This window comes from Aotus nancymaae, unplaced genomic scaffold (genome assembly GCF_030222135.1).
Source record: "Aotus nancymaae isolate 86718 unplaced genomic scaffold, 86718_ANA_hifiasm-v0.15.2.pri h1tg000065l, whole genome shotgun sequence".
In the NCBI taxonomy this organism is placed as follows: domain Eukaryota; kingdom Metazoa; phylum Chordata; class Mammalia; order Primates; family Aotidae; genus Aotus; species Aotus nancymaae.
In genome coordinates this window covers 12043768-12071340 of record NW_026988480.1, presented here as the reverse complement: position 1 = coordinate 12071340, position 27573 = coordinate 12043768, and the positions used below count along the sequence as shown (strand labels likewise).

The 27573-nt window shown below is 41.8% G+C and overlaps 1 protein-coding gene across 3 annotated transcripts in view; it reads right to left on the bottom strand.

Annotated features, from left to right (window-relative positions):
- GLI3 (GLI family zinc finger 3) overlaps positions 1–27573 on the bottom strand; it is a 272398-nt gene that overhangs the window by 170963 nt on the left and 73862 nt on the right. For all 3 annotated transcript variants that reach the window (XM_012473481.2, XM_012473500.2, XM_064366746.1), the window contains one exon: positions 12053–12295. In XM_012473481.2, the coding sequence (XP_012328904.2) occupies positions 12053–12295 (243 nt within the window). The remainder of the gene's footprint in view (positions 1–12052; positions 12296–27573) is intronic.

The window sequence follows — 27573 nt, the reverse complement described above, 5'->3', positions numbered from 1 at the left end:
TGTTTTCTCTCTCTCTTCCCCCTCCCTCTGCCTCTGATATAAACATTAAATATATTTATAAATAAAGGGGATACTCTCTTCCCACCACCTCCTCCCCTGGATGTGGCAGAGTGGTTTGCTGCCCTGTGTAGAGACACATATAGAGATAGTTAAGGATCTCACAGTGGACTCTGTATGGCTGGGGAAGCTAGCCTCTAAAAACGCCTAGGTAGAACCAGATACCCTCTTGTACTATCTGTTGGCATGTGAAGGCTCCAGTTATTATACAAGCTGTTCTTGAGAACTGAGATTTCACATAATGAATTGAGATTTTTGATCCAAAGAGACAGCCCATGTTCCAAAAGCCACTGCATGATCAAAAGAAGCAGGTATGGGGGGAACAGGAACACGGTGGGGAGAACAAAGAATTACAAGACAGCTAGAAAAGCAGTGCTACTAAGCCTCCCTTTCTCAGTCCCAAAACCGAGGTCTAGAGTCCAGACTCAAACCAGCACCATGAGCAGGCTGTATAATCACAAATCCACAATTCAAGTGCTAAATGAGTTTGTATGAAAACTAAAGGAGATCATGTAATGAGGTTCTCAGCCCAATGCTTGGCATATGGTAAATATCTCACATATGGCCTCTGGTGGTGATTACTACTGTGTCCCAACTCTTATGTCCCTCAAAACCTGGGGGCACAGAGAGGGCCGCAGAACTACCCATTTTAACTTATAGTAAGGTCATGTTAAGGTCTTTGCAAAAGTATCAGTTAATAAAATAAGAAGAAATGTCACATTCTCCCCCACAATGCCACACCTGGAGCATAGGGAGGGCAGAGGTAGCAAGGACCAGTTCCTGCCTCTCTGACACTGAGATGAGATGCATGAGAACAAAGCCTGGATGCTGAAGTGGCAGTTGGCCTGCCTTCCCTGATTCTACACGCTTGTACTCCAAGCCCTTGCCCATTAATACTAGCAAAGCCATCGCCTGGGTTCCGGATATAGTTTCCAAGCACTCCCCAGCTGGGCTGATCCCAAACCACCGCCAACCTAGCCAGGCTCTTGCAAGCATCTGAACTGTCATTCTGAAATCTCATCCGTTATAGAACATGGGTGAAGAATCTGAGCTCTGGAGCCAACAGACTGGGTTCAAACCTCGGTTCAGCCACTTTCGAACCATGTAAAAATGGACAACTTACTTAGTTTTACCAGGCCTGTTTCCTCGTATGTCAAAGTGGAAAATCATGACGATCGCTCATAAGGTTGTTTTGTGGGGATTTAGCAACTTCAAGAGCAAAGCCCATGGCATAACATTGTGGTGCAGACAGAGGGCTCAATTTCTGCTGGCTATCGTTTCAGAGAGAGAGAGATCATCTCCCACCTGGGCCACTGCAACCACAGCCTGCAGAGTCACCTCCCTGATCCCACATTCCACGCCTTCATGAGAGTCACTGCAAACCAGCCACAGTGACAGTCCTAAAACAAAAATCAAATCATAATACTTCTTCCACTGGCTTTTTGTTGGCCCATAAGGTCCCTCATTGTCATCTCCCCCAACTGTCCCACCCGCTGGCCAGCGACCACACTGGCCTGCTTTCTGCTCCTGGTACATTTTCACAGCCAACCTTTCAGTAGAATGACAGGTTTCTACTTAGAGCTCTCAGGGCAGCTTCTTTTTTGTATTCAGTTATTCTGGCTGCAAAGACACCTCCTGAGCAAGGCTTTCCCTGCCCAGCCCAGGTGACCTAAGGTCAATATTCCTACCCAAGTCTCTCTCCAGCACATCACCTGGCTTATTATCCTCAGTGGACCACCAGCTACAGGTTGAGTATCTCTAATCCAAATCTCTGAAATGCTCCAAAATCCAAAACTCTGAGAGCCAACATGATGCCACAAGTGAAAAGTCCCACACCTGACCTCATGTGATGGGTCATAGTCAAATGCAGTTAAAACTCTGTTTCATGCACAAAATTATTTTAAAATACTGCATAAAATCACCTTAAGATTATGTGAAAAAGGTATATATGAAACATAAATGAATTGTGTATGTAGACTTGGGTTTCATCTCCAAAATACTTCATTCTATATATACAGAAATTCAGAAACCTGAAATCCAAAACACTTCTGGTCCCATGCATTTCAGATAAAGGGGACTCAGCCTGTATTTTCTTGTTAAGACTCTGCCTAGATGTTTATTGTATGTCTCTTCTGGCTGATATGTCAGTTTTAAGAGTGAGGACCTGATTTGTCTCCGCAAACGCTGACCCCTCAGGACCTAGATTAGTGTCTGAGTCACAGCAGGCTCTCAAAAAATGCACTAAGTTTTGGAATGAAAATGAGTATCACGCATCATATACTCAATGGAGTAAGACTGGAGACAGGTCACGTCAGCCATGTGATCGGAAGGGCTGAATCCCCTAGAGGCACTCAGGTGTTTCCAACTTTTCACTATCTCCCACATCATCGATCTGTGGCAATGCAATAAACACATACTATATTTAAAACATCATTCATGGTAAAATATAGAGGCTCCATAAAAATGCATCTCACAGGCCCGTATATGAGAGGTAACTGCACATTTGATCAAAAGTTCAACCCATTTGGCCAGGTTCATTGAGCTAAGCTGAGATCACAGATCCCAGTTGGAGTAGATCACAGATCCTCTGGCAGGGAGAGAGGTCACAGGAAAACTACCATCGTGTGTTAGTTTCTCTTCACCCCTGGGGGAGCGGGGGGATATATTTCTTACAAAGAGGAGACACAGGGATAGGAGAAAGGAAATGTGAAATCTTGCCCAATTTGAGAACAGGCTTACTTCACGAAAGCAAGCCAAAAGAAGAGCTGGCATCTGCCTCTCAGCATCCTCCACGTGCACTTCTCTGCTCTTCTCTAAATTACCTAGGAAACAGGCACCTTCGTTTACTTCACTCACAAGACAGAAGCACAATCAGGATGCAGATCTGGGTCCCCCCAGTGGACGAGGTAAACACCCGGCTTCCTAGAGTGGGCTCCCTCTGACCCTCACAATGTCTGCTGATTAGGCTTGTGGCTCCCTAGGGAGCAGGCACAAGTCTCCTCCAGGGTCCCACCCTCTCCCCAGAGACTCTTTCAGTCCTGGCTGGATTGCAGGCTCATTCCACTAATGCCAGTCTTTGTTCTCATGCTCCCCTGGTGGCGTTAGCTACTGAATTTCCCAGCTGACTTTCACTTGGTTATTTCCGGGCCCTATCTCCAACCTCATCATGGTCCCGTTGCACAATTTTTCTAGCCTGACTGATGTGAGGGCATTTGGGAGTTTTCTAATAAAATAAAACTCAATGTTTTTTTTTTTTCATTTTGAACACTGTAAGTGGAAATTAAAATGTGCCTTGATAGAGAACACTATTAATTCATTAGAAATGAAGCTACAGTTATTTCCCATGTTTGGGATTTGCAGTTTGTGATCAAGATATTGCAGTGATTGGGATTAGAACAGCTTAGCGGTTGAGAACAAGTGAAAATAATATTAGTTGTCTTGAAGAAAAAAATATGACCTGCTACACAAAGGGATGCAGCAGCACATCCTTGAAGACCAGTGAGCCAGCAGCCAGCCAGAGCCATCTGGGAGGGGAGCCCTGTGATGGAGCCACACACTGGCAAATTGAAAGCAGGGGTGAATTCAACTCTCTGCAATGGAGAAACGCTGGGTAAATGATGGAGAACTCAAAGGTCTATTTAAATGTTCAAAAGGCCACGGAACAAGTCTTAGTAATCACCCCAGACTCTTGCAGGAGAGAAACAAACAGCCCCTGCAGAGGCCTGCTGGCCTGTGCCTCTCGAGCCCTGTCTTCGCCACTCTCTGCTGAAATTCACCCTCCAATCACAAAGATTCTTCTCAAGTCCTTGAAGGTGTCAGGTCTTTCTTTGGCCTCCAGGCCTCTGCAAATGCTACTTTTTGCCTAGATTACTCTTTCTCTACCTCTTTCGGATATCACCTCCTCCAGGAAGCCTTCTGGACTGCCAAGGCTGGGTAATTCCCTCACCTGCTCCCAAAAGACTCTTCACTTCTCTCTTCTCTGACAGCTCCTTTGTATTGACTTTTTGATGGCCTAAAGCTCCATAAAAGCAGGCAGTTGTTCATTATGCTCAACACTGTTTAGCACTTAGGCTCAGTAAGCAGATGCTCTATTAACACGTGACTGACAGAATGAACACAATAATAAATAGCTAAAAAAATCAAATGGAATCTTGCTTCATTTTGTTTGAAGCAGCAGCAGCAACTCATTGAAAATGGAGGTTAATGAAAAGCCTGGGCCTCCTCAAAAGAAGTGAAGACATCAGGATGATGAGAACAGTCCTTTTGAGGAGAGACCCAAATTTAACAGCTTAAAGAATTCAGGAAGTAGGATCCTTTTCAAAGAGTACAACAAGAATCCAAGCTCTATCAGAAGACAGGGAGCAATAAAATGCCAGATTGGTTACTCTAAATTAACCCAAACTGTGAACGGCACACAGAGGAAAATCAAGCCCTTTCCCGAAGAACTATGAAGATACAGCACAAATTTATAGGTACAAGATCAAGAAGGCTAAGGCAGGATGGGAGACTGCAGCTTCAAGAGACATCAAAGGTAACATTCTTTAATTATACAAGAAAAGGAGGAGGGCCGAGGATAATGTTGCCTCTATTAAGAAAGCAGGAGGGAAAGCTGTTAGCAGATGGCTATGAAATAGCAAGTGTTGCTGTTTCTCATGGTTTACTCTAGGAGGGAAGGAAGGAAGGAAAAGGGGAGGGAAAGGATGGAGGGAAAGAAACCATAAGTAACTACTAAAAAAGTGCCATTTGGATGGGTGCCAAATTAGAAAAGATAAATAATTACATGGAATCTTTAAACAACTGGATTCATGATCCTGAATTGAGTTGCACATGGGGCCTCCCATTAACATGGATTAGATACATCCTTGGATGCTAACTTGGGAAGATGTTACCAAACTATGAATTGCCCAGAGGCTGTTGAAAACAAGAGACATCACTGAAATTTGGAAAAAGGCAAACAAACATCATGCTCATCTTAACTATAGGGAAAATACCTACTTGTTCAATGTCAGAAGGTTGTCATGAAAGAGAAGCAGCTCTCCTGTGTTAATCTCATAGTATTTAAGAATCCTAACAACTTTAAATATGCCACATGTGTGTAGAAGCAAATATTCTTGATGTTTTAAAAATGCAGATTTCAGGCCAGGTGCGTTGGTTCAAGCCTGTACTCCCAGCACTTTGGGAGGCTGAGGCGGGTGGATCACCTGAGGTCAGGAGTTCAAGACCAGCCTGGCCAACAATGGTGAAACACCGTCTCTACTAAAAATACAAAAATTAGCTGAGCAAGGTGGCACATATCTGTAATCCCAGCTAGTCAGGAGGCTGAGGCAGGAGAATGGCTTGAACCTGTGAGGCGGAGGTCGTGGTGAGCTGAAATTGTCCCACTGCACTCCAGCCTGGGTGACAGAGTGAGACTGTCTCAAAAGTAATAATTAAAAAAATATAAAATTTACAAATTTATAAATGTACCATCAATACTTTGTATGCTGCCTGCTCTCAGGAAGAATCAGGTGGCTAAGTCTGGATCAGGGTTGTGTACAATAACTAAATTGTAGAAGGGAAGCAGAAACAGCAATGTCTCTTCAGATGGTCTAGAAGCTACTCTGGTGGGCAGGCTGTGAGCACGGGTCACCTGGAATTCCACCTCCATGGTGACTGTGATAAGCATCCGAGCTGCCCTATGGTGGCACCCATGAGTCCCTAAGTCCTACCCTAGGAGTTTTGGTATCCACGGTGGGTAAGTACTGCCTTGGACTAATCACATTACTCCAAGGGAGGTCGGGCCGCTGGGTAGGGGCAACACAAGGAAGTAGCTATTTAAAGGACATGGATGAACCTGGAAACCATCATTCTCAGCAAACTGACACAAGAACACAAAATCAAACACCACATGTTCTCACTCATAGGCGGGTGTTGAACAAGGAGAACACATGGACAAGGGGAGCACTATACACGGGGGTCTGTAGGGGGGAGGGGGGATAGCGGGGGGGTGGGGAGTTGGGGAGGGATAGCATGGGGAGAAATGCCAGATATAGGTGAAGGGGAGGGAGGCAGCAAATCATACTGCCACGTATGCACCTATGCAACAACCTTGCATGTTTTTCACATGTACCCCAAAACCTAAAATGCAATTAAAAAAAAAAAAAAAAAAAAGGTGAGAATGACATGACTACTCAGTGTCCAGGGTAGGAAAGCATCCTTGTCAGATGGCTCTTAGAGACTTTCTAAGGAAGTGGGTCTCTAGACAGGCCTTGAAGAATAAGCAGGATTTGAAGGCAAAGAGAAAGCCAGTAACTGGTCCAGGAGAATCAACTATACAAGCAGGGCAACGAGAGCAGGGCCAGCACCAGAGCAGTGGCTATAGAAGAGGACAGTGCCAGGCAGCAGGGGAAGAGAGGACAGGACCAGTGCACCAAGGGGCTAAGTGATTTTCTCTGGAAAATGTGGTGTCTCTTGGTCTTTCTTTTCTCTTCCTGACCTGGTCTTCAAGCTTCTCCAAGCCTCCTTTAATAAATCTATCCTCAAAATTGATGAATAAAATTGATAACAAATTTTTCCAAATGCTATAGGACTTTTCTCCCTGTTGGTTCCCAGTTTAATTCATCATCTCCTAAGACTGAGATACACGGACTCATGGTCACATCAGGCACAAGAGAAATCAAAATTTACTGGCAACAGTTCAAATCTGGAACACTAAGAATTATCCCTAAATCTCCATTGCTTTGCTTGAAGTTGTCTTGCAATGCAGCTCTTTAAAAGTCTATGGAAGTGGCTCACTGTTTCTAGTCTTAAAACATCACCTCTGGATTACTGAAAGAAAGCTAGGTCGTTCTATTGAATTTCTAAGAGAAAGACAAGAATAAGCAGGGAGCTATTCTTAAGCTCACAAATAACAGTATCGCAAAGGTTCGTGGACCTGTTTGGATCTCCTTACTCCAGCTTTTACTGCAACTCGAGACGAACAGCCGAGGAAGCAAGAGACCTAGCACAGCCCCCAGGGTATGACCCAACATCAGTCTTTCAGGTTAAACAATCTAATTTTCAAAGGTGGGGGCAGGGAACCAAAGCATTTCTGATTGGTTCATCAACTGTTCTCCGAAGAGGTAAAAGACAGTCTGTATGAGAAGAGAACTAAGAGCTCAGGGAACTGTCACTGCCTTTGCAGTTTGGTCAACACAAAACTGTTCATTTGTGCCTTGTAGGCATTTTTGTCTCTCACAGTCTCAAGATGACACTTGGATAGTAACAGAAATATGAGCAGGTGTATCTATTAAATATGTAAAATATACATCTTCTATTCCATTCACTTAGAAGATTATTTCTAAAGGGATGTGGAAAGTCACCTAATATAAAGACAGACAGGTTAAAAAAAAAATCTATGCAGTTTTTTAGCACACAAGAATGCAAGTGAGCTTAGCACAACAACCTTCCACAGAAAATAAATGCAAGCCAATTAAAAATTCAGGGTTTTTTCTTTAAGCTAATTCTTCAGGTTTTGCTAATTAGCAACTAATAGTTCTGTCATCTGAGCTGGGGAACATAGGAAGAATACCAGTGGTATGTTTTCAATCAAAGCATTTGCATGGAAGAATGAATCATATTTTCCATGAAGAATTACTGCTTAGGAGCAGTTGGGGGCAGAAGAAAAGCAGCCTTAACACAACTATAAAACTGGAAAGGAGACCTGAAATTTCTTTTTAAAAAAGGAGGCATCTTTCTGCCCCCTTTACCAAAACGAGCAGAGGCCCTATAATTTGACATGACTAGTGAATCCGAGAAACTTTGCACGAAGATTCCCGCAGGATCCGTTTAAAAAGTAGACTCTTCAGAGTAAGACAGAAGACAATGCAACACATGTTTTCTGTAAAAGGGAAGTGAATAAAAGTTAAGTGTCGGCCAGGGTACAGGAATGCTTTAACTATTATGTCACCTGCCTTTGAAAGTTTATAGAAGATAAATGCATGGCAGTCAATGAAAGCAGGAAGAGATGGTGGTTTGAAATACCTGGCTACGGACAGAGTACGGGGCAGAAGAAAATTGCTGAGGAATCTCTGGGCACAGGATGGGGTTTCTTACCCTGACTCTGGCACAAGAAGATCAGGTCCTCCAATCTAGCCCCTCCTGTGCTCCCCCAAATTATAAAGCGCTAGTGATCCTGTAGCCGAGGGCCTGTCAGCACCACGCCATGTCTGAGCCATGCATCTTATACATCTACTTTCACACCTTGATATACAGCTGCATCCACTGTGACCCTTCATGAGAGAATACACCCTATCCCCCTGGGAAGATTTTATTCTAAACATATGCTGTGAATGTTTGAAGTGTCCGCTGTCCCTGAGTTTTCTTTCTTTTTTCTTTTTAAGCCACAAAACCTAAAATACTTTAGATTTTTGCCTAACTACAATTTCTGAAGATGCAACATTACATATCAAAACATAATAAAATCTTGTGCAATAAAAATTTTACAGATGTCCTTCTGAAGGGGAAAAAAAAACAAAAACAAAAACGGTTTTCCCTTTTCCGGTCTTACAGGAAGCCTGCCCACACTTTAGAAATACAAAGTTAATATATATAGAAGCACAAATTAGGCATCTTGGAAAGTCTACATTTTCCAACCACAAAGAAATGAAGGAATTGCTGTGAGTGCTCACATGGCCAGCCCACTGGATTAGAGGAGTCGAGTCTTTTGACCGGCTCAGCAGAGCTAGCAAATAACTCAAGGGCAAGGGGAATGGCCTCAAAAGATGTTTCTGAACTTGAGCTACTGAAGGTCTGCGGTGCGCTTGTGCTGTTCACACAGCCCAGGACTGAGACAAGCTATCGCCACAAGATAAACAAATGTGACCAAAACTGTATGTCTCAATCTAAAAAGAGGGTATTTCTTCATACACTAAGAAATTCATCAAAAATTTATCACCTTCAATTCACATCAATCATTAGCTTTGCCTGGATAATTAAATCCATGTGAGCAGACAGATTTTATTATAAAGTATCTTAAAAAATACTTGTGATACTGGCAGGAGATTAAATAATCCAACAGAGTTCTAAAGAAAAAGTAAAGTCATAACCCATATGATGCAGAGGCTTAGTGTAGGCTATCTTTAAATTATTTAATATGAATAAATAATACTGTATCTTTTATATATCTACATGTATTAAAGTTTCCATTTGTTACATAAAACACTTTCTGCTAAGAATTTAAAATGTTAACACTTCTCAAACTCATTCAAAATCTTTACAATTTCTTCACTTATAAAACAGAAAAAATTATACTTGATCTACTAAGGTTGACTGAGAAAGGATTATGTTCAGAAGGTCACAGTGCACAGCTCTAACCACACCACGGTTCCAGGTTTGCCGTTTGCTCAATTCCTAATCTGTGTTATAGAAGAAACTGGTCACAGGCAAGCAGGTGACCAAGTCTGGTGGAAAAACAAACAAACAAAAAACACAGTCTACACTGAACCAAATACAACTGTAACCCTTGCAAACATGACTTAGTGAGTCAACTTATCACATGAGGATGATGATGAGGATGATGATGATATAGAAGAGAAGGAACAAAAAGAGGAGAAGAAGGAGGAAGAGAAAGCAGAGAACCACCTTAATACTTTTGAAGAACTTACCATGTGCCAGAAATTTTAGTAAATACTTTATTTGCATTGTCTCAGTTTCCACAAGAACACCATAGAGCAGGCAGTGATATTATCACCCCATCCCACAGTGAGGGAAGGATTCCTAGAGGGATCAGCACACTTGTCAAGGTCACATGGCTAGCAAGTGCAAAGCTGGAACTGGAACCCAAATTCCCTGAGCACTGAGCCAATCTGAGCAGTCTTTAGAACTTCCCGCCCATATTATCTACATAACAATGTAATTTATGACCAATTTAGGGAGTACATTGGGATGGTAGGTCAAAATCACATTTGCCATTTGGTTACAGACAACTTATACAGTTTATAAGTTATCACATAATTTTAACACTGATTTGAACAATATAGTGGGAAAATCTAGCAAATCACCCACTGTAAATGCTATAACCTCAAAACAGAGTGATGATGAGTGAATTCAGATCCCCCTAAGAGCTCTCCCATGCCCACCATTAGTTAATAGGACATTGAAGGTCCAGGAGACGGGTCCCACATGCACCGCTGAGGGAGGACGAGGTTCCCAGGTGTAGCGAGCTCCCAGACCCTCAAAGGATGGGCACATGCTATGGGGAAAACCGTTAAAAGAAACGAACCAAGAACAAGCTGCAAGCTAAATGGCACAGAGAGAAAGTTAACGGTTATCTGCCCACGACTGTCAGCCAAAAAAGAAGTACTCACCAGCTGTCCTGACTAATTAAATACCTCACTAATTAGTGCGCATCTTAAAAAGACAACAAAACATAAATATGAGATGGGAAAAGTTTGTGTTCACACATAAGAACAAAAACAATGCAGAGAGCTTTGGCTAAGAGTCCAGCCTGAATTTTTCTTAGAAAGTAAGTCTACTACCAGGGTCTATAAATATAGGTAGGAAGCATGTGTAGGAGTCCCTCACATTTTCTGCATGAATGATGTTTAAAAGACTTGCAAATAAAAATACAATGCAGGAAATTTAGGAATGTGCTCAGAAAAAAAAAGCCTACCAGGACTATTTTAAACCTTCATTTTTAAAAGGAAAGATGAAAAAAAAAAAAACTAAGTAAACCCTGAATGAAGGAAGGAACAAGCCCAACAGCCTTCCTCCTTATTTCTGTATTTACAGAAATAAGACTGACAAGCACTTTTGAAACAGAGAAGTGGTAACCTTTTTCAAAGGCTTAGAAGAATCCAGAAAACTCTCCTCCATGCTTCTGGCCACTTTTTAAAAAATGCTCTCTCCACTTAAAAAAATAATGTAGCTTCCATCTTTTCCAACAATATAATCTGGTTGGGTTGTGGGGGGTAGCGGTAGCTGAGACTTAAGGTTGTGTGAGGCCCTTTGATCTGAGGAGTGAGCATTCCCCTTTGCTGCAAGCCAACTAATGAAGGGATGAAATTAGCTTTTATCCTGGGCACTTTCTTGAGCAAAAAAACATGCACTAATCAGCTGTCCTCACTAATCAGTCATCTGGCTAATGACCTTTTGCCTTAAAACACTAAAATTTCTGAATGATGTGGAAAAGGGGAAATACAAACCAGTCCCCCTCACTGGAGCTCAATGGATCATCTGGAATTGGAGCCGGGAAGGTTAAATGGCAAGTCTGAATCCTGGCAAGGTGATAAATCTGTAATCAAGAGCTGCAAGCTTTGGCACCTCAATATGAACTTCATTACTCCACAACCAAATTGTACTTTTTAACTAGAAACAGGCCAGAAATAAACTCAACCCTTCTATATTTTTCTTTATATTCTGCCTTTGGAGAAAACCATCCCACACTTGAGTTCAGAGTCCTAGTTAATTTCTTAAACGTGATTAGTACTGAGAAAGGAGCTTCCGATGTGCCTGGCATGCTGGTTAGAGAGAAAAACGCAGCACAAAGAAAAATTTTCCGTATTAAGGAATTTAGTATGGATTTGTTAAAACAGATTTGTTTTTACAAACCATCAAAACTGGGAATAGCCAAAATCGTTAAATTTAAAAAATCATTAAAAATGGGAATCATGGCTACTGAGTGACTTCTCAATGAGGCTGGCTTTAATAACTTCATAACAAGAAACTTTTCTCCTGCAGCATCTGCTTGGATGGAGTAACCCTAGTTCTACTTCTCAACAAAGGTCTTGTGTGGATTAGTCACCAATGGCCTACCTTCCTGAAGGCCGCCCCACTGAAGACTAATGTTGCTTAGAGACATAAGAAAACATCTCTCTCTAAAGAGAAGAATGGGTAGGAAGGAAAGTGGAAAGAAAATTGCACATTTTAATAAATTATACAAGCCAAAACTTCATAAAGCACACACACCACACGTAAACACACACATACAGCCCTCCCCATGGCTCCTAAACAAGTGCCAACCAGCATGGGCACTTACGGTAGTGGGGCTCCATGTAACCATTCCTGGGGTCCATGGCAAACACCGTCCCCCGGTACGGCACAGAGGGCTCCGCCAGGTGTGGCAGCGACCCATGGATCTCCTTCTTGATCAATGAGGCCCTCTCGTCACTCGATGTTGAAGGTTCCTCACTGACTTTGCTGAGCCCCTGCACGTTCTGTGGCTGCATAGTGATTGCGTTTCTTCTCTCTCTGTGATAAGTCTGTCCAGGACTTTCATCCTCTAAAGAAAGAAGAAAAATGAAAGACTCTGTAAGCTACTTTAAGGAGCAATTTAAAACCATGATCAATTAGGTCTCATTCTCTATCCCTCTCCCAGAAAAGAAGTCTTCTTCTCATTCATGGCAACTTTGAAAGCTACAGGGCTGGAATGTGATATTTGTAAGACAAAATTGTTTGTGAATGAGGGTCCAAAGCACACAAATACACAGGGAAGGATGAAGGGGAGCAAGAAATGAGACTATTAAACTAAGATGTAGGGGTAAGCAAATTAGCATCACCAGCTTCTAGCTGGATCTGCCCATGAGGTTTCTGCTCATGGGCTGGCCAACTCCTTGCAGGTCCCATGTGGAACTAAAACCTTTTCCAATCTAAGACTCTGCATGTCTGGCTTCCCTTTGCCTACCTGTAGACGCAGGGCCTCCAGGGTGACTCCAAGGCCATCCAGCTACCCACTGAGGCTCTGGTTGCTCCAGGCGGGTATAAGGCCTTTGCTCCTAGAGGATGACCTATGAGTAAGCTATCCAAAAGTTTATGTGGTTTTGTTATTTTAAGTCAGATTTGTAACCCAGCAAGAGATTTGACAGAACCAAAAATGGAACAGAAAACTCACTGGTGACAAGGGATAAACACGCCAATCATGAAAACCTACAGAGCCTCCTGTGAGATACTTCCAGCTTCTGTCCATACAACAGAGCTGAGACCTAAGAAAAAACCGGAGTGAGACTTAAAGTCCAGCTGTGAGACGGCTCTGAGGGTGAGAAAGGAAGGTGTGGGGGATGTTGATATATGTCCATGCTCTGGTGGGTCCATACATTTTTTCAAACATGTAAGAAACAGCTTGACAAACTTCCATATACAGTTGGTATTCCAGTTTCCTAATAGTTCAGTTCCCTTTTATCAGTGAGAACTTTCCATCTATCCACTATGGTTCTCTGTAAATGCGACTGGATGACCTTTCTATAACAGCAGATCAAAGAACCCATGCATAAAATCAAATCACACTGCCTATGTGAACCCACAACAAGTGGACCAATTCATTTCTTTGAATCATACATACACTCTGAACTACATGCTCCCAAACAAATTCCACAGTTAATCAACAGACTGTGCTCTGGCAAATAAGTGCTGATAGAAAGAAAGCTGTCCAGGTACCACTTAGACATCTAATGCAAAAACTGTTTCCTTATTCCTAGCTTTAAAACAACTGTATTTGGGTATAAATCATAATATTGTTGTGCATTTTAAATGAACAGATTTTGAATACATCTTATTCCCATATACAAATGTATCTTCAAAATAATTCATAAAGCAGATATGATTAACTAAGGGTTCACTCGATAAACAGAAGAATAATGCTTTAGCAGTTTAACAACTCTGTTCAAATTCAGAAGAAAGTAGAATTGTAAACGCAGACTTGCATAAAAATACAAGCTGAAAATAGCAAATACTACTAACGTTGACTCAGGACTTGAACTACCTAAAGCCAGTGGCAAGTTTAGTCTTTCTGCCTGTGTGTAGTACTTGGAAACTAAGCAATATACTCCTTTAGCCTAGCAAATGACTCACAAAACACAACAGACAATGAGGTATGCTTTGGTCTTTACAGAGAACTTGCTGACTACTACAAGGTAACTGTGAAATATTATTTTAATATTGTTTTGTGCAGATCCTCAACCCAAACCTTATAATTAAGGGGTAAATTATACATTTCATCTATCAAGTAAAACCTAAAACAAAAACAAAAACAAAAAAATGTTGTAATCCCACATGTTCACATTGATGTCTATGAAAGCAATTCACACCACGCTCCTGGTAATTTTCAAAGAAACTACAAAAGATGAAATACATTTTTATTTTCCCTTCTGACTAATATTTTTAGGCAGTAGTCCACCCTTGTACTTCATTAGCAGAAAAGCCGCAGTGTATAGAATAAGAATTGTGCAGTTATGTAAAAGCAGAAGGGTGTCAAAAACACTAAAACTTATGTCAGTTTTATAAAAATTCCTGTAACCTACAAATGGCCCAAGTCATATTTTCCACTAATTTGTGCTCTGCATAAAGCCTTTATTTCAAACTTTAATCTGAAATGAACTTCTAGCACTGAGGTACAAATTCTGTAGAAAGGGACCTTCAACTGGAGGCCAGAAAACCCTTCCTCAGGGGGGTTGTGACACATAATTAGCATTCCCTGGGAAAGATGAATAACCAAGCTCCGCTAACCTGTTCCAGGTTTAAAACAGGATTTCCTTGACTTAATCATCCCAGAATAAATTAACTTTTCTTCTTTTAAAACGGCATCCCTATAATAAACTCTGTCTTACAAACTATGTGTTTATGATGAGCATTTGAATCCAACCTAACAAATAATTGAATAATGAATGGGTTATGGTCTGGCCAGAGAGTCCTCCCACCATTCCCCCAACCTCTTGAGAGAATAAAGTCAGGGAGGGTAATGGCGGGGGTTGGGGGGGGAGCTGAGTAGAAATGAAGGTCCCTTTTAGCTCAATGATTTTCTTAATGAGAGTTCACCCAACAAAAGTAAATATTAAAGTTATAATAAGTAACCAAAGTACACATTTTTAATACAGAAAAAATTAAATTAAAATTACTATTCCTTAGTAAAGTTAAATGCAGGCAAGAATTTTTTTTTTTTGAATGTGAAAACTTCCATCAGGAGACATACTTTTACAATAGTCAGTGCAACCATATTTTACCCAACTACACCTCCCGGCCCCAAAAGGAAAACTCCAGCAGACAAATACTTCATAAAGTTTACCTCCTGTACCAAGTTGCTTTTGACGGGCATTCGTATAAAAACCTGACAGTACACACACTCCACAATACAAACAGCTACGAGGCTTGAAAGCGCTCTGTATACAGTGAAAGGGAAACTTTCCAAGCAATATTCCTGCCTGCTCTTATAAATTTAGCAACCACTTCAGCAAGCCAAAAGACGAAAGCTGTCTAATTTTGTTCAGTTGAGCCGAGTTGTTCAATAAAGTTTGAGAGTCAGTGCAGACAGCCTACGCCAGGCCAAATTATTGACAGAAACACACTGTCCACCATGGCAACAGGCAGAAGTCTGCTGCAAAAATGTAAGCAAACAGCCCACTGCTCCAAGAGCATCTGCCAATGGACTTTAACAGCCAAACACAAGGCAACTGTTCCCGCTTCTCCATGTTTAACAGCTGCAAGCTCGGGGGTCAAACCGAAACATGCAATTCACTAAAATCTTTCAGGAAAAAATGACTTTAAATACTGTCATCATAATCCCACTTTGTACCTCCTTCTTCTTGTATATCCATGCTCGAGTGGAAATTAACAAAGTCCTGCCCCCAGAGAGCTGCCCAAAGCATCACGTTTTAGAAATTGTCCCAGAATTTCCAAACTCATCCAAAAGCAACTGACATCAAGTCAGATACTCTTAGTGCTAGAAACTCAGAAAAAAGAAAGTGAGGTCCTTGCACACAGTGCTTAGGACGTTTGACTTTTGCAATAAAGGTCTGAAGAAAGTAATTATGTTGCTGCAGGAAGCAGGACTCGAACATGCACCTGTGTGCGCCTGCATACAAGCACCTATACGATTTCTCATGTGAACCAAGGAGACTGGTTTGGGCTTTTTTGTTTTGTTATGTTTTTTTTCTGCCCATGACTTGAGAGAAAAGTTTCAGGCGATTCCTTCAAGATAAAAACAAAACTCTGCCAGGCATCACTAACTAAGGACACCTCCTGTCACCTAACAAAATTAGCTGATTAGGAGCTCACAGTACTCATGTCCACCCACTTTCCCCCTTAACATCGATTTTTCCTTAAAACCCACTTTAATACCATTACTCCTCTCTTGCCCCAAGACCTAGAAGACACAGAGTGTAAGAGACCAGACAATACTTACAACACAGTCCCCGGGCTCTGGCTAGCTACTTTGTGCCAACTTCTCTTGGTGAGCTTTTTCTAGCTGTGCAGACCCTCTAGGAACATTCTCGGTGTCTCTCTGCCTCTCTCTCTCTCTCCTTCTCCCAGGCAGTGCTGCTCCCATTAGAGGAATTAAAAGTGGTTGGAGCCATGCTAAATTTAACAAGCTCATTAGTATTCTTTCTGAGTGCTTCCGAGTGAACTCTCCCTATTCAAGCCTCTCTCTCCAGCAGAAGGGTCAGGCGGCTAATCATTAAATCAAACTAATGTCACCCTATCACAATCAGCCTGAGAGAAGGAGGGTTTATTATTTCAGTTTATGCTAAATAAACGGTTTTACAAATGGTCCCCAAGCAAGGTCAACAGCAGCTTCAATTACAAGACAAACTTAACAAGAGTTGCTATAAACCAAGTACCCTGTATTGACTTAAGAACAGGCTCCGCTCCACATATTGCCACTAGCAGGATTGTACAGGAATGCATATTGTAAAATAAAGGAAGGGGTGAGCTTTTTTCTTTGCCAGAATTTGCGAGTGCACAGCGACTCCTCATTCACCTCTCTCCAACCAGCTAGCCGCTCAGCTCAATTCACCCCACACAAAGGCTGGAGCCCAGACCTCAATGGACCGAGTGAAACATGTTCAAAACTAGGCTCTCTATTGTGACTGAATTTCTTAACATCTTTTCAAAAAGCGGAGAATGCCTTGAGGCTAAAGGAAGAAACAGGCTAATGGTGAATTGGGAATTCTGAGCAAATTTCAGAGCCCTTTCCTCCTAGCTTTTGAGGTTGAAAGCAAGCTCTTTCCTTTCAAGTTTCAAAGTCCTTTTTCCTCCCGCAGTGTCACAGAAGGATTTGAAAAGAAGGTAATTGTGCTCGCAGTCTCCCTGATCAGAGCTTACGTCCTATTTCTGGTATTTCGGAATACTTCTTGCAATAATAGTGCATATAGCTCAATCCCTTAACCGGCCTGCACTCTGCAATTGCTCATTAAATGAACAATTGCGGGTATAAAATGCCTTTTATGTTCAAGGTCTGGATATAAGATAAGCATTCTAGGACTCTAAATTTGGTTTACTAAGGAAACTCTCCATCATTAAATTACAAAACTGAAGTCAGAATATCAGGCTTTCCCAGAAAAGTGGTACTCAGGTTGCAGCAAGCCAAAATGAAGGGCGGGCAGGGAGGGCGGGGAGGAGGCAACAAAATGTTAAGAACGGGGAAAAATAAAGACCGGATACTCAGATTTCTAGCCGAATGGGATTCTAACAAGAAAATAGTATTTCCATATTTAAGGTCTGAGTTTGTGAAACCTCGTAACTTCTATATTGAATGATATAATAAAGTCATGTTCAAATGAATTAAAATACAAAACTCAGGATCCATAAATACGTTGTTGACTAATCTGGACCCCTCACAAGCAAACATCTTCTTCCTCCCCCGTCACCATTTACATCATCTCATGTGATCTTCACAGCAACCCACTCATGGCGGTAGGAGAAGGTATTAGGCCCAGTTTCCAGATAAGAAACGGGCCGTCATGTCCCAGGTAAGTGATGCAAAGAAAATTCCCGGTATGCTATACCAAATCCACATAGCCCTGTCCCCTGTTAACACAACAAGAGCTCTATTCCTGGGTAGGCTTTTGGAATGATACCTGGATATATGCCCCAACATCCACCACCACCACCAATAAAAAGAAAAAAAAAAACAGTAATGTCGTTGCTATGCACAGAAAATTTCAAAACTGAGACACTCTCCCATTAAGTTTTTGATAACATAAATCCACTCCTGGGAAACACCGAGCGAAGCCCAAATGACAAATTTATGGAGACACGCTGGAGGTGCATAGAGGACCCGCACATGTGCAATCCTCCCCTTCCACGTGCAAAGACACATGGAAGCCCCACTCAGCGCTGCACACCCTCTCCTCCGAGGCTCAGCCAGGGGCTTTGTGTGTTCCAGGCGTTTTCAATGTGTCTCCAGAAGCTTGGGGCCCCGCCCTCCTGTCCTGAACAAGACACAGAGTGTCATCTCTCCTTTCCTCCCAGGAAATTGCTTCGCTGTGTTTGCAAAGAGCATTATTTTTTTTCCTATTATTCATTTGTTGCATCTTACCAGCTTTTATTTCTTTGGTTATTTACATGTTGATGCTCTTTGAATAAAAACCAACGCAATCCAAGTCTTCGCCTACCTGTTTCAGAATTCTCCCCAAGACTCTGACCAAAAAGAGATCAGAAATGAAAAAGAGAAGAGGCTAAGTATAATCAAAAGCATTGTAGAATTATGCTAAGAGGGTGGAATAAAGTTCCTGTAGTTTGTAAAAGCAGAATATTCCCTCTTTCCATCTAGATTGCAGTTCTTCCTAAGCCAAGGGCTGCTCCCTAGAATGTCTACAGCTTGACTTCCAAAGGGCTTGAGCAAACAATGCCTCCTCTAAGAACATTTCCAATACCCTCAGGGTCAGACTTTGCCCTTGTGCAGCTACACATACATCTCCCACTGACAATGACGGATGACAGAGGGAGGGGCCCAGATGCATCAGGAGAGAGCACTCAGTTTTGTTTGCAACCTTTAAACTGTACTGCCAGGCCTGCAACATGAGAGGGCTGCAGGAGAATTTGAAGCCTTGGGGAAATTCAAGTGATAACCCTCCCTCAAAGATTATGGGGTTGCTCTCTCTCTTCCTACTTTCACCAACCAGGAGGCCCCAGGGTAAAAGGAGAGAATGTAGAAAATGCCCTCCATCGGGCCGGGCACGGATGCTCACACCTGTAATCCCAACACTTTGGGAGGCTGAGACGGGAGGATCACCTGAGGTCACGAGTTCGAGACCAGCCTGACCAACATGGAGAAACCCCATCTCTACTAAAAATACAAATTATCCAGGCGTGGTGGTGCATGTCTGTAATCCCAGCTACTCGGAAGTCTGAGGCAGGAGAATTGCATGAACCCAGGAGGTGGAGGTTGCAGTGAGCTGAGATCACACCATTGCACTCCAGCCTGGACAACAAACAAGAGTAAAACTCCATCTCAAAAAAAAGAAAAAGAAAAAGAAAATGCCCTCCATCAGAGCCATAGAGTAGCTTAATTGTCTTAATATTTCTACTGTTCTTTTTGCCAAAGAATAAAACATAGTCTAGACGGACCAACATCCCAGTGGCTTCCATGGGAAACTATTTGCTCCAAAGAGCAGCAAGTTAGAGCTCAAATCAAGGCGAAATTCTCACCTCACTCCCCAACTGCTCAGTTTACAGAGCTCCATTCAACTTCAAAAGAGGTTCCAGGGATGGAAGGGAGTAAGCAGAGAGAGCAAGATGAGAATTCAGATAAACTAAAATGCAAAACCTGAAATGACTGCTCCCCCCACTGCAGCAGAAATCTTTGATGGCACGCAGAGCAAGCTGCCTCCCGTATTTTTTTTAAAAAATGACAATGATGAGCAGATAACACTATCAGCTTGTCTGAGGCTTCACCAAGCATGCCCTGTGGCCCACAGGTTTTACATTATTTTCCCTGTGTCCCTGAACCCTCACAAATAAGAGGCCTGCAGCCCCATCTCTACCCCTGGGAGGATGCTTCCGAACATTGATGACAAGGTCAGCAAAGATCGTGGTGACCTGGTTGAACACTGCCCTGAACGGGCACTTAAGTCCAAGCACAAATCCAGGGGTACTAACTACCTCTCAAAGCTCCCTAACAGAAAGCACTTGCCAAATCCAGCACGTACTTGGGAACAAGAAAATACAAACAAAACAGTACCATTGAGGGCCCCAGTGGGCTCGACTTTAAAAGGGAGAAGGAGATCTACCTTATTTTCCAAGAGCTTGGCAAGACTCTTTCTTGAATCAAAAATTCTAAAACAACGTCATGGAGCTTCTTCTGTTAGTCTGCTATTAGTTGCTAGTCGCTGCTTATACTGAGTGAGTTAATTAGTGGCATCAAAGGCAGTACAATCAGTTCCCAGGAGGGTCAAAAATTTTGCCTTCTGCTTAGTGGTTCATTTATGCTTATGTCTCTGTGAGTCAGTCTTATGAACATTTAGGTATTTGAGATTTCTTTGAGAATTCCATTTTAGTCTTTAATAAGCAAAGAATGAAGAGTCTCTCTTTCTTACTTTGCACTTACAGACCTGAGCAGTTAAGATTCCATAAAGAGGCTGGGCGCAGTGGCTTACACCTGTAATCCCAGAACTTTGGGAGGCCAAGGTGGACGGATCACGAGGTCAGAACTTCGAGACTAGTCTGGCCAGTATAGTGAAACCCTGTCTCTACTAAAAATACAAAAAATTAGCCGGGTGTGGTGGTGTGCACCTGTAATCCCAACCACTCAGGAGGCTGAGGCAGGAGAATCGTATGAACCAAGGAGGTGGAGGTTGCAATGACCAAGATCCTGCCATTGCACACCAGCCCTGGAAACAGTGTAAGACTCCATCTCAAAAAAAAAAAAAAAAAAAAAGATTCCATAACAAGATCCACAGCCAACAGTTTAGCGGAAACAATGACAGGCCTGTTTAGAAGGCCAGAGTGTCCAGGTTGCTGCCGCCTGGCTGCATCCTCCGATGGGAATGATTCTATCACTCTGGAGATCTAGCCCAGCCCCTGTGTGGCCAGAGGACTTACAGCCTGGTTTTCCTTTAAAGGCACAAAGAAATAAACCTCTGCCTGCAGCAGCTTCTTCCGTTGGCAGTGCTTTCAGATGCTGATTCCCAGGTCCACACCCTCCTCCCATCACCAGCAAAGTCCCATTTCGTAACCTTGCTAACATTTTTCCAAACTGCAGAAGTGAATACAAACTTAATGGGTTGCATCTGGTGTGTTTATGTTGCATGTTTTTGTTTTTAGAAGATCACAGAACGAGAAAGCCTGAGCATATGGTGGTATTATATTTTTAATAAAATTTTACAGACCATGCTTATGCCATTGCAGGAATCAGGAGCTCCTGGAGAGTGCATTGAAATATCAAAATAATACCATTATTGTACCAAAAGGAGCTAGAGGCCACATAACCCCCATGAGGGACAAAGAGCAGGGCTTACCTATACTCAATCAACCTCTGGGCAAAGGCCAGGTGCTGCCTGGGTCAGGTTTCTGCAACAGAAACCCCCTCTAGCTATGGCCCACTGACCTCAACTATGAAATGTGCATTTGAGAAACTCAAATGAAAATATCACCTTTTGATTCTTCACAATTTTATCTAAGCAGCCTGCTTCTAGTGAGTTAGCCACAAGAAGCCTGTGACTTTACAAAATCTCAGATAATGGCTCATGTACTGCCTTTAAGGGAAGAGGGAAAGGCCACAAATCATCACCTCTCACAGAGCACACCTTCATGGCCACAGACATGACCCTAGCTGCTTTCCTTCCTCAGGTCACAGCCCCAGGAGTTCACTCAACTTAGCCATTAGGCCACCATATCTCTAAATTGTTTAAGGATTCAAATTTTTGGAGGGCAGGAAGATGGGGCAGGAAGATGGGAGGAAGAGAAATACATAATTATTTCTATACAAAATTTCTAAACAAAAAGAAAAATTTCAGGGAAATGCACCCATTAGCATAAAAATATTTGTATGGATTTTTAACTTATATTTCTCAATCATTTTAGAGTACAGAAAAAGCAGATTTGTTTGGCTTTTATTTTTAATTCTATTTATGATCTTTACTATAATTATCTAAAGTTCAAATTAAGTACACACAAATTGAAAAATTATCCCACAAGTTTATCTGTTGAAGCCTTGCTTTAAACTATTTATTCCACCTCTTGAAACTATAAAATATGGCTAAGATACCATAGGCTAGGTGTGCACATATTAATAATACCTCCCACTGGTATAGGACTTTAGGAGATTTTGATAAATTAGCCTATATAAATCTATGTGATCATCTTCATTATCTCCTAGGCATATGCAAACACCTCCCCAAAAATGCCCTATGGTCCCTCCCTGAAAACCTGTTAACTCAGCTTTTACCAGCCCACTCTGGAAAGGCATAAATGGGAAATGAGTTTACAACATTAGACTATACTCTCTGCGCTTCACATTTATTGAGCACTTACTAAATGCCAGGCCAGTGCTCTGTGCTCTGTATGCATTGATCCCACTGAATCTTCACAGGCCTGTCCAGTATGCGGTATCATTACCCAGCTTTTCAGGTAAAAGTCCTGAGGTTTAACAAAGGTTAAGCGACCAGCTTGAAGTCATCCTTCAGGTAAGTAACCAGCTTGGCATGGATTTCTCATGTATTATAAATTAGTATTCATCTCTAAAATGTGTCTTCTGTAAGGAGTCTCTGAAAGCCTCTAGAGCACTCATTTGCTTGTCATTGTTCTATCTGTATATATGAACACTATTTTCTTTCTTTCTTTCTTTCTTGGAGACAGAGTTTTGCTCTTCTTGCCCAGACTAGAGTGCAATGGCGTGATCTTGTCTCACTGCAACCTCCGCCTCCCAAATTCAAACTATTTTCCTGCCTTAGCCTCCCAAGTAGCACAAGAGAGAGAGACAGGCACCATGCCCAGCTAATTTTTGTATTTTTAGTAGAGATGGGATTTCGCTATGTTGGCCAGGCTGGTCTTGAACTCCTGACCTGAGGTGATCCACCCGCCTTGGCCTCCCAAAGTGCTGGGATTACAGGCGTGAGCCACTGTTCCCAGCTGAAGACTACTTTCATTGTAAAAATTATTCTACCTCCTCTTCTAAAGGCCATCAGGAAGAATAGTATAGACTTTAATCAAATGAACTTAATTGTAAACTTTAATCCAGAGTCATGAATTAAATACAGTTCATAAACTTCTTTGAATTTCTTATTCTACTTCTGTTGCTGTTGCTGTTACTGTCATGCTCAGGTCTTGGGCACAGTTATTATCTTGCAGTGTAAATGACACCGCTCAGCCTACAGCTGAATTATCTTCTTGTCACCCTATTTCTCCCCACACCTCTTCCTTTCTATAGGATTTCCAGGTTCTGAATAGCTATTTTGCAAAAAAATAAATAAATTTAACACTCTTCAGTGGGATTGTGATGCAGGTTCAGATGTAAGAAGCAGCCTGAATATTTGGCTTGTGCTTAAGTTAACAATAGCTCCAACAGTTAGAGCCGCACATAGTTTATTGAAAGGGGCATATGTCCAAAAGTTAAAGAAGCATATGGTTTACAGAGAAAGGGGGAACAAAAAACTTGCACTTGGAAGCAGCTTTGCTTGGATTATTTACCAACAAATGAAAGGCCCTTCAGGCTGCCCAAGAGTATAATCCCCTCCCACTGGCTGGAAAGGAATGCTGAATGAGTCAATAAAGTCAGAATCATACAACACAGAGACATTCTCCCTCCCCAGCTAAAGATGATTATCAAATTATAGCAAATTTAAGAAAGTTTTCCCTTTTTTTAATCAAGAACAAAACCAGACTACTTCTTAAAATGCACTATTAGGAATTGTAACTGTTCCTAAATGTGCCAGATATATTTCCATCCATGCAATATTAAAACTAACAAGCATCTTTTCAATTTCTTTTAATGATGGGGTAGGCAATAAAAATACAGCAGTGCTTCATTTAGCCAAAAGAGCTGAAGCAAAAAAGACCTAAATAAATAAATAATAAACGTGCATGGGCCACTTACCAAAAATAAAATTATTTCATTCAACCTTTTACAGGAGGTGCATGCAGCATTTTTAAAGCAAAAATTCTCATAACGCAAACCTCCACTTAAAAATCACTGCCAAGGGCTGGAACCATGGCAGGATGTTATTTCTTTTTCAATTTATTTTTTAATGTTTGGGTATTAATGGCATCAACTGCCATGTAGTATAATAAGGCAGCACAGTGTAATAAAAGGAGTTAGAAAACCTAGCTCCCAGACTTGCTCTCAGCACTTAATCGGTATGTGACCCAGGGTACATTAAAATATATCGGATTGTCAGCTGCCTCCTCTATAAAGGCAAATAGTAAAACTTGCCCTCTTACTTCATAGGGTATTCTGAGGGTTAAATATAATAGCATATGAAAGAGAGCTTTATAAGCTGGGGCATTTATGAATGCTAGATACTATCACTAATCTCATAATCTGTGTGATAATATAAGATTAGGAGCCCTGGGCCAGGTATTGGGTTTCTAGGCCTTGGGTGTCCAGGTTGAATATCCCTTATTCAAAATGCTTGAGACCAGAAGTCTTTTGGATTTCAAATTTTGTCAAATTTTGGAAGATCTGCATATACATAATGAGATATCTTGGGGATGGGACCCAAGTCTGAACACGAAATTCATTTATGTTTCACATACACCTCATATCCATAGCCTTAGGGTAATGGCATACAATATTTCTAATAATTGTGTGTATGGAACCAAGTTCTGACAGCAGCCCCTGACATGTGGCATCATGTTGATGCTCCCAAAGTTTCAAGTTTGGGAGCATTTGGGATTCCAGATTTTCAGATTAGGGATGCCCGACCTACACTACTAGAAACATCTAACTTTAGGCAAGTCACAGAATTTCTCTGGGCTGCTGTTTCCCCTTATATAAAATGAGACATCGCCAATTGACTACACCCAACTTCTCACACATGTCATAGGAAATGGTACAAAAGAGAGCTCCCTAACTTCTAAGGCAACAAACCAGTAGATACCCTCACCAGGCACCAGGATATACAGCTTAGGAGGGAAAAACTGCTGTTTCACAACCAGAAAAAAAGATCTAAGTTAATAATCTAAAATTAAAACTGGTCATCTCTTTTACCCACTTCTTCGACGTATCTCTGGTCAAGCTCAAAATCAACATTTACCAGACAAGTATGCTTAGCTCTTCAAATTTCTGTTGAAAACATCAATCCTTTACACTTGGTTTTCTACAATGACCTGAGACACTTGAAATTTTCCCAAGAAATACATGTTGTTTCTCCATAAACAATATTTACTAGGAAAAATCAAGCAAATTATTTTAGGATGGTTGTTGACAAGCCATACCCCCTGACTGCTTTTGTACAGCCTGTGAGCTTAAAATAGATCTCAAATTTTTTAATGGACAAAAAATAATCAAAAGACTAATAATATTGGCCGGGCACAGTGGTTGTCTATAATCCCAGCACTTTCGGAGGCCAAGGCGGGTGTATCACGAGGTCAGGAGATTGAGACCATCCTGGCCTTGGTGAAACCCGTCTCTACTAAAATACAAAAAATTACCCAGGCGTGGTGACACGTGCTTGTAGTCCCAGCTACTCAGGAGGCTGAGGCAGGGGAATCACTTGAATTCCGGAGACGGTGGTTGCAGTGAGCCGAGATCGTGCCACTGCACTCCAGCCTGGCAAAAGAGCAAGACTTCGTCTCCAAAAACAACAACAAAAAAAAAACAGGATAATATTTCATGACAGGCAAAAATGATAGGAAATTTAAATTTCAGGGTCCATAAATAACACTTTCTTGGAACACAGCCAGGCTCATTCATTTTCATATTGTCTACAGCTGTTTTTGAGCCACAACAGCAGAGTTGAATAGTGACAGAAACTAAATCGCCTGTGAAAATCTGAAAATATTTACTAGCTGGCATTTTGAGAAAAGGTGTATTGTCCTCTGACCTACCCTGCCTCAGCATATGATAAGAACACCCATTAGTAAAACTATGAAACACACCTGGGAAAAATATTCAAAAAAATAAAGCAACTATCATTACCACAGTATTTAATACGAATGCTTTGACATCTTAAAATAACTATGAGGCAGATACTAATATCATCCCACAGATGACGGAAATAGGCTTAGAGAAATTAACTTCCCCAAAGTCACAAAGTTAGTCAGTCAGGGATCAAATCAGTCCCCTATGGTTCTGAACCTGACAATTATATGACCTAGTGTGGCATATACATTTGTTAATTGGGATGAAAGAGGCATATCCAAGAATAAAGTTTTGAGACTTTCTCTTCCCACCAAATTGGGAAACTCCTAACCAGAGACAGAAACAAATGTAGTAAGAGTTCTGAGGGAGTGTTTCCACCTCTTGTGTGAAAAATTGGGTCATAGGGTTTAGAGCAGTCTGAGTCAATACAAACACTACGCACCGGCCCAGGTTGGTTCTTCACATTGAATTCTTACAGACTCACCCACGTCAAGGGCTCCGAGTGTCCCAGCACGAACACTGACCTTCGAAAAGGAGTAAAAACAGAACAGCTGCTGCCCTCAAGGCCCACATGACTGATTTTTCTAGATGAGAAACTACCCAAGAAGGGACGCAGAAGCTACAGGGTTAGAGCCCAGGGTAAACAGTAAAGTAAGCATCAGACAGAGGCCATGGAGAGGAAAGGCCTCTTCCTCAGGTTTGACTGTCGGGGTATAGACCTTTGTAGAGGAGGTTTGAACAAGAATTGGTATGAAAAGTCTCTAATTCAAATTTTCAAAGAGGCTACGATCTGAACCCAACCCCTCAGGGATACATTCAACTGAAGGTCACGGTCTCAATGACTACTCTGATACTCTAAAATATTGCACCTTTGGTTTGAGTTGAGAATACATATAATTTTTTCTGCACTTTTCTTTATTCTTTAATTCACATCTTGTCGATGCAAATAAAAATACACTTTCTTGGCAGAAAAGCTTTAAGTTAAGAGAAGTAATAATAGATTTCACACTGCGCTGCTGCTAAGTCATTCAAATAAGAACTCTTCCATCCTAATCACATTGTCTGGGCCAGTCCTATCAAAGTTCCCACAAGAAGAGTTGGTGAAAACGGCAACCAAAAGACATAATCAAGGCTATGTTACTGTGCCTGAAAATTCTGTCAATTCTACGGAGTTTCTCTTATCTACTCTACAATCTGTAGACAAAAATTAAAATCCTAGTATGGTCCAGCTAGAAAATGAAACAGCCCCTCCTATAAAATGAATGCATCTCAGAGTTCATTCAGCAGAATATTAGCAACCATTACAACTTCAATCCCTACTTTGTCACAAAGAAGTAGCTTCAGCAGGCTCACACCTGTAATCCTAGCACTTCAGGAGGCCAAGGCAGACAGATCACGAGGTCAGGCGATCAAGACCATCCTGGCCAACATGGTGAAACCCCATCTCTACTAAAAATACAAAACTTAGCCAGGCGTGGCGGCACTGTAGTCCCAGCTATTCAGGAGGCTGAGGCAGGAGAATCACTTGAACCGGGGAGTCAGAGGTTGTGGTGAGCCAAGATGGCACCAGCACTCCAGCCTGGGAAACAAAGAGCAAAACTCCGTTTCAAAAAAAAGAAGTAGCTTCTCCTTGGCTCTCAAGTAGCTTGGTCTTACAAGGCTCTCTTGCTTAAAGGAAATTCATTTTTGTTTCCCTTCCCATGTATTATTGGCTCCTAAGTTCTTGAGAGGAGTGGTCAGGGGAAGGAGGACTAAACACTTTTTTTTTG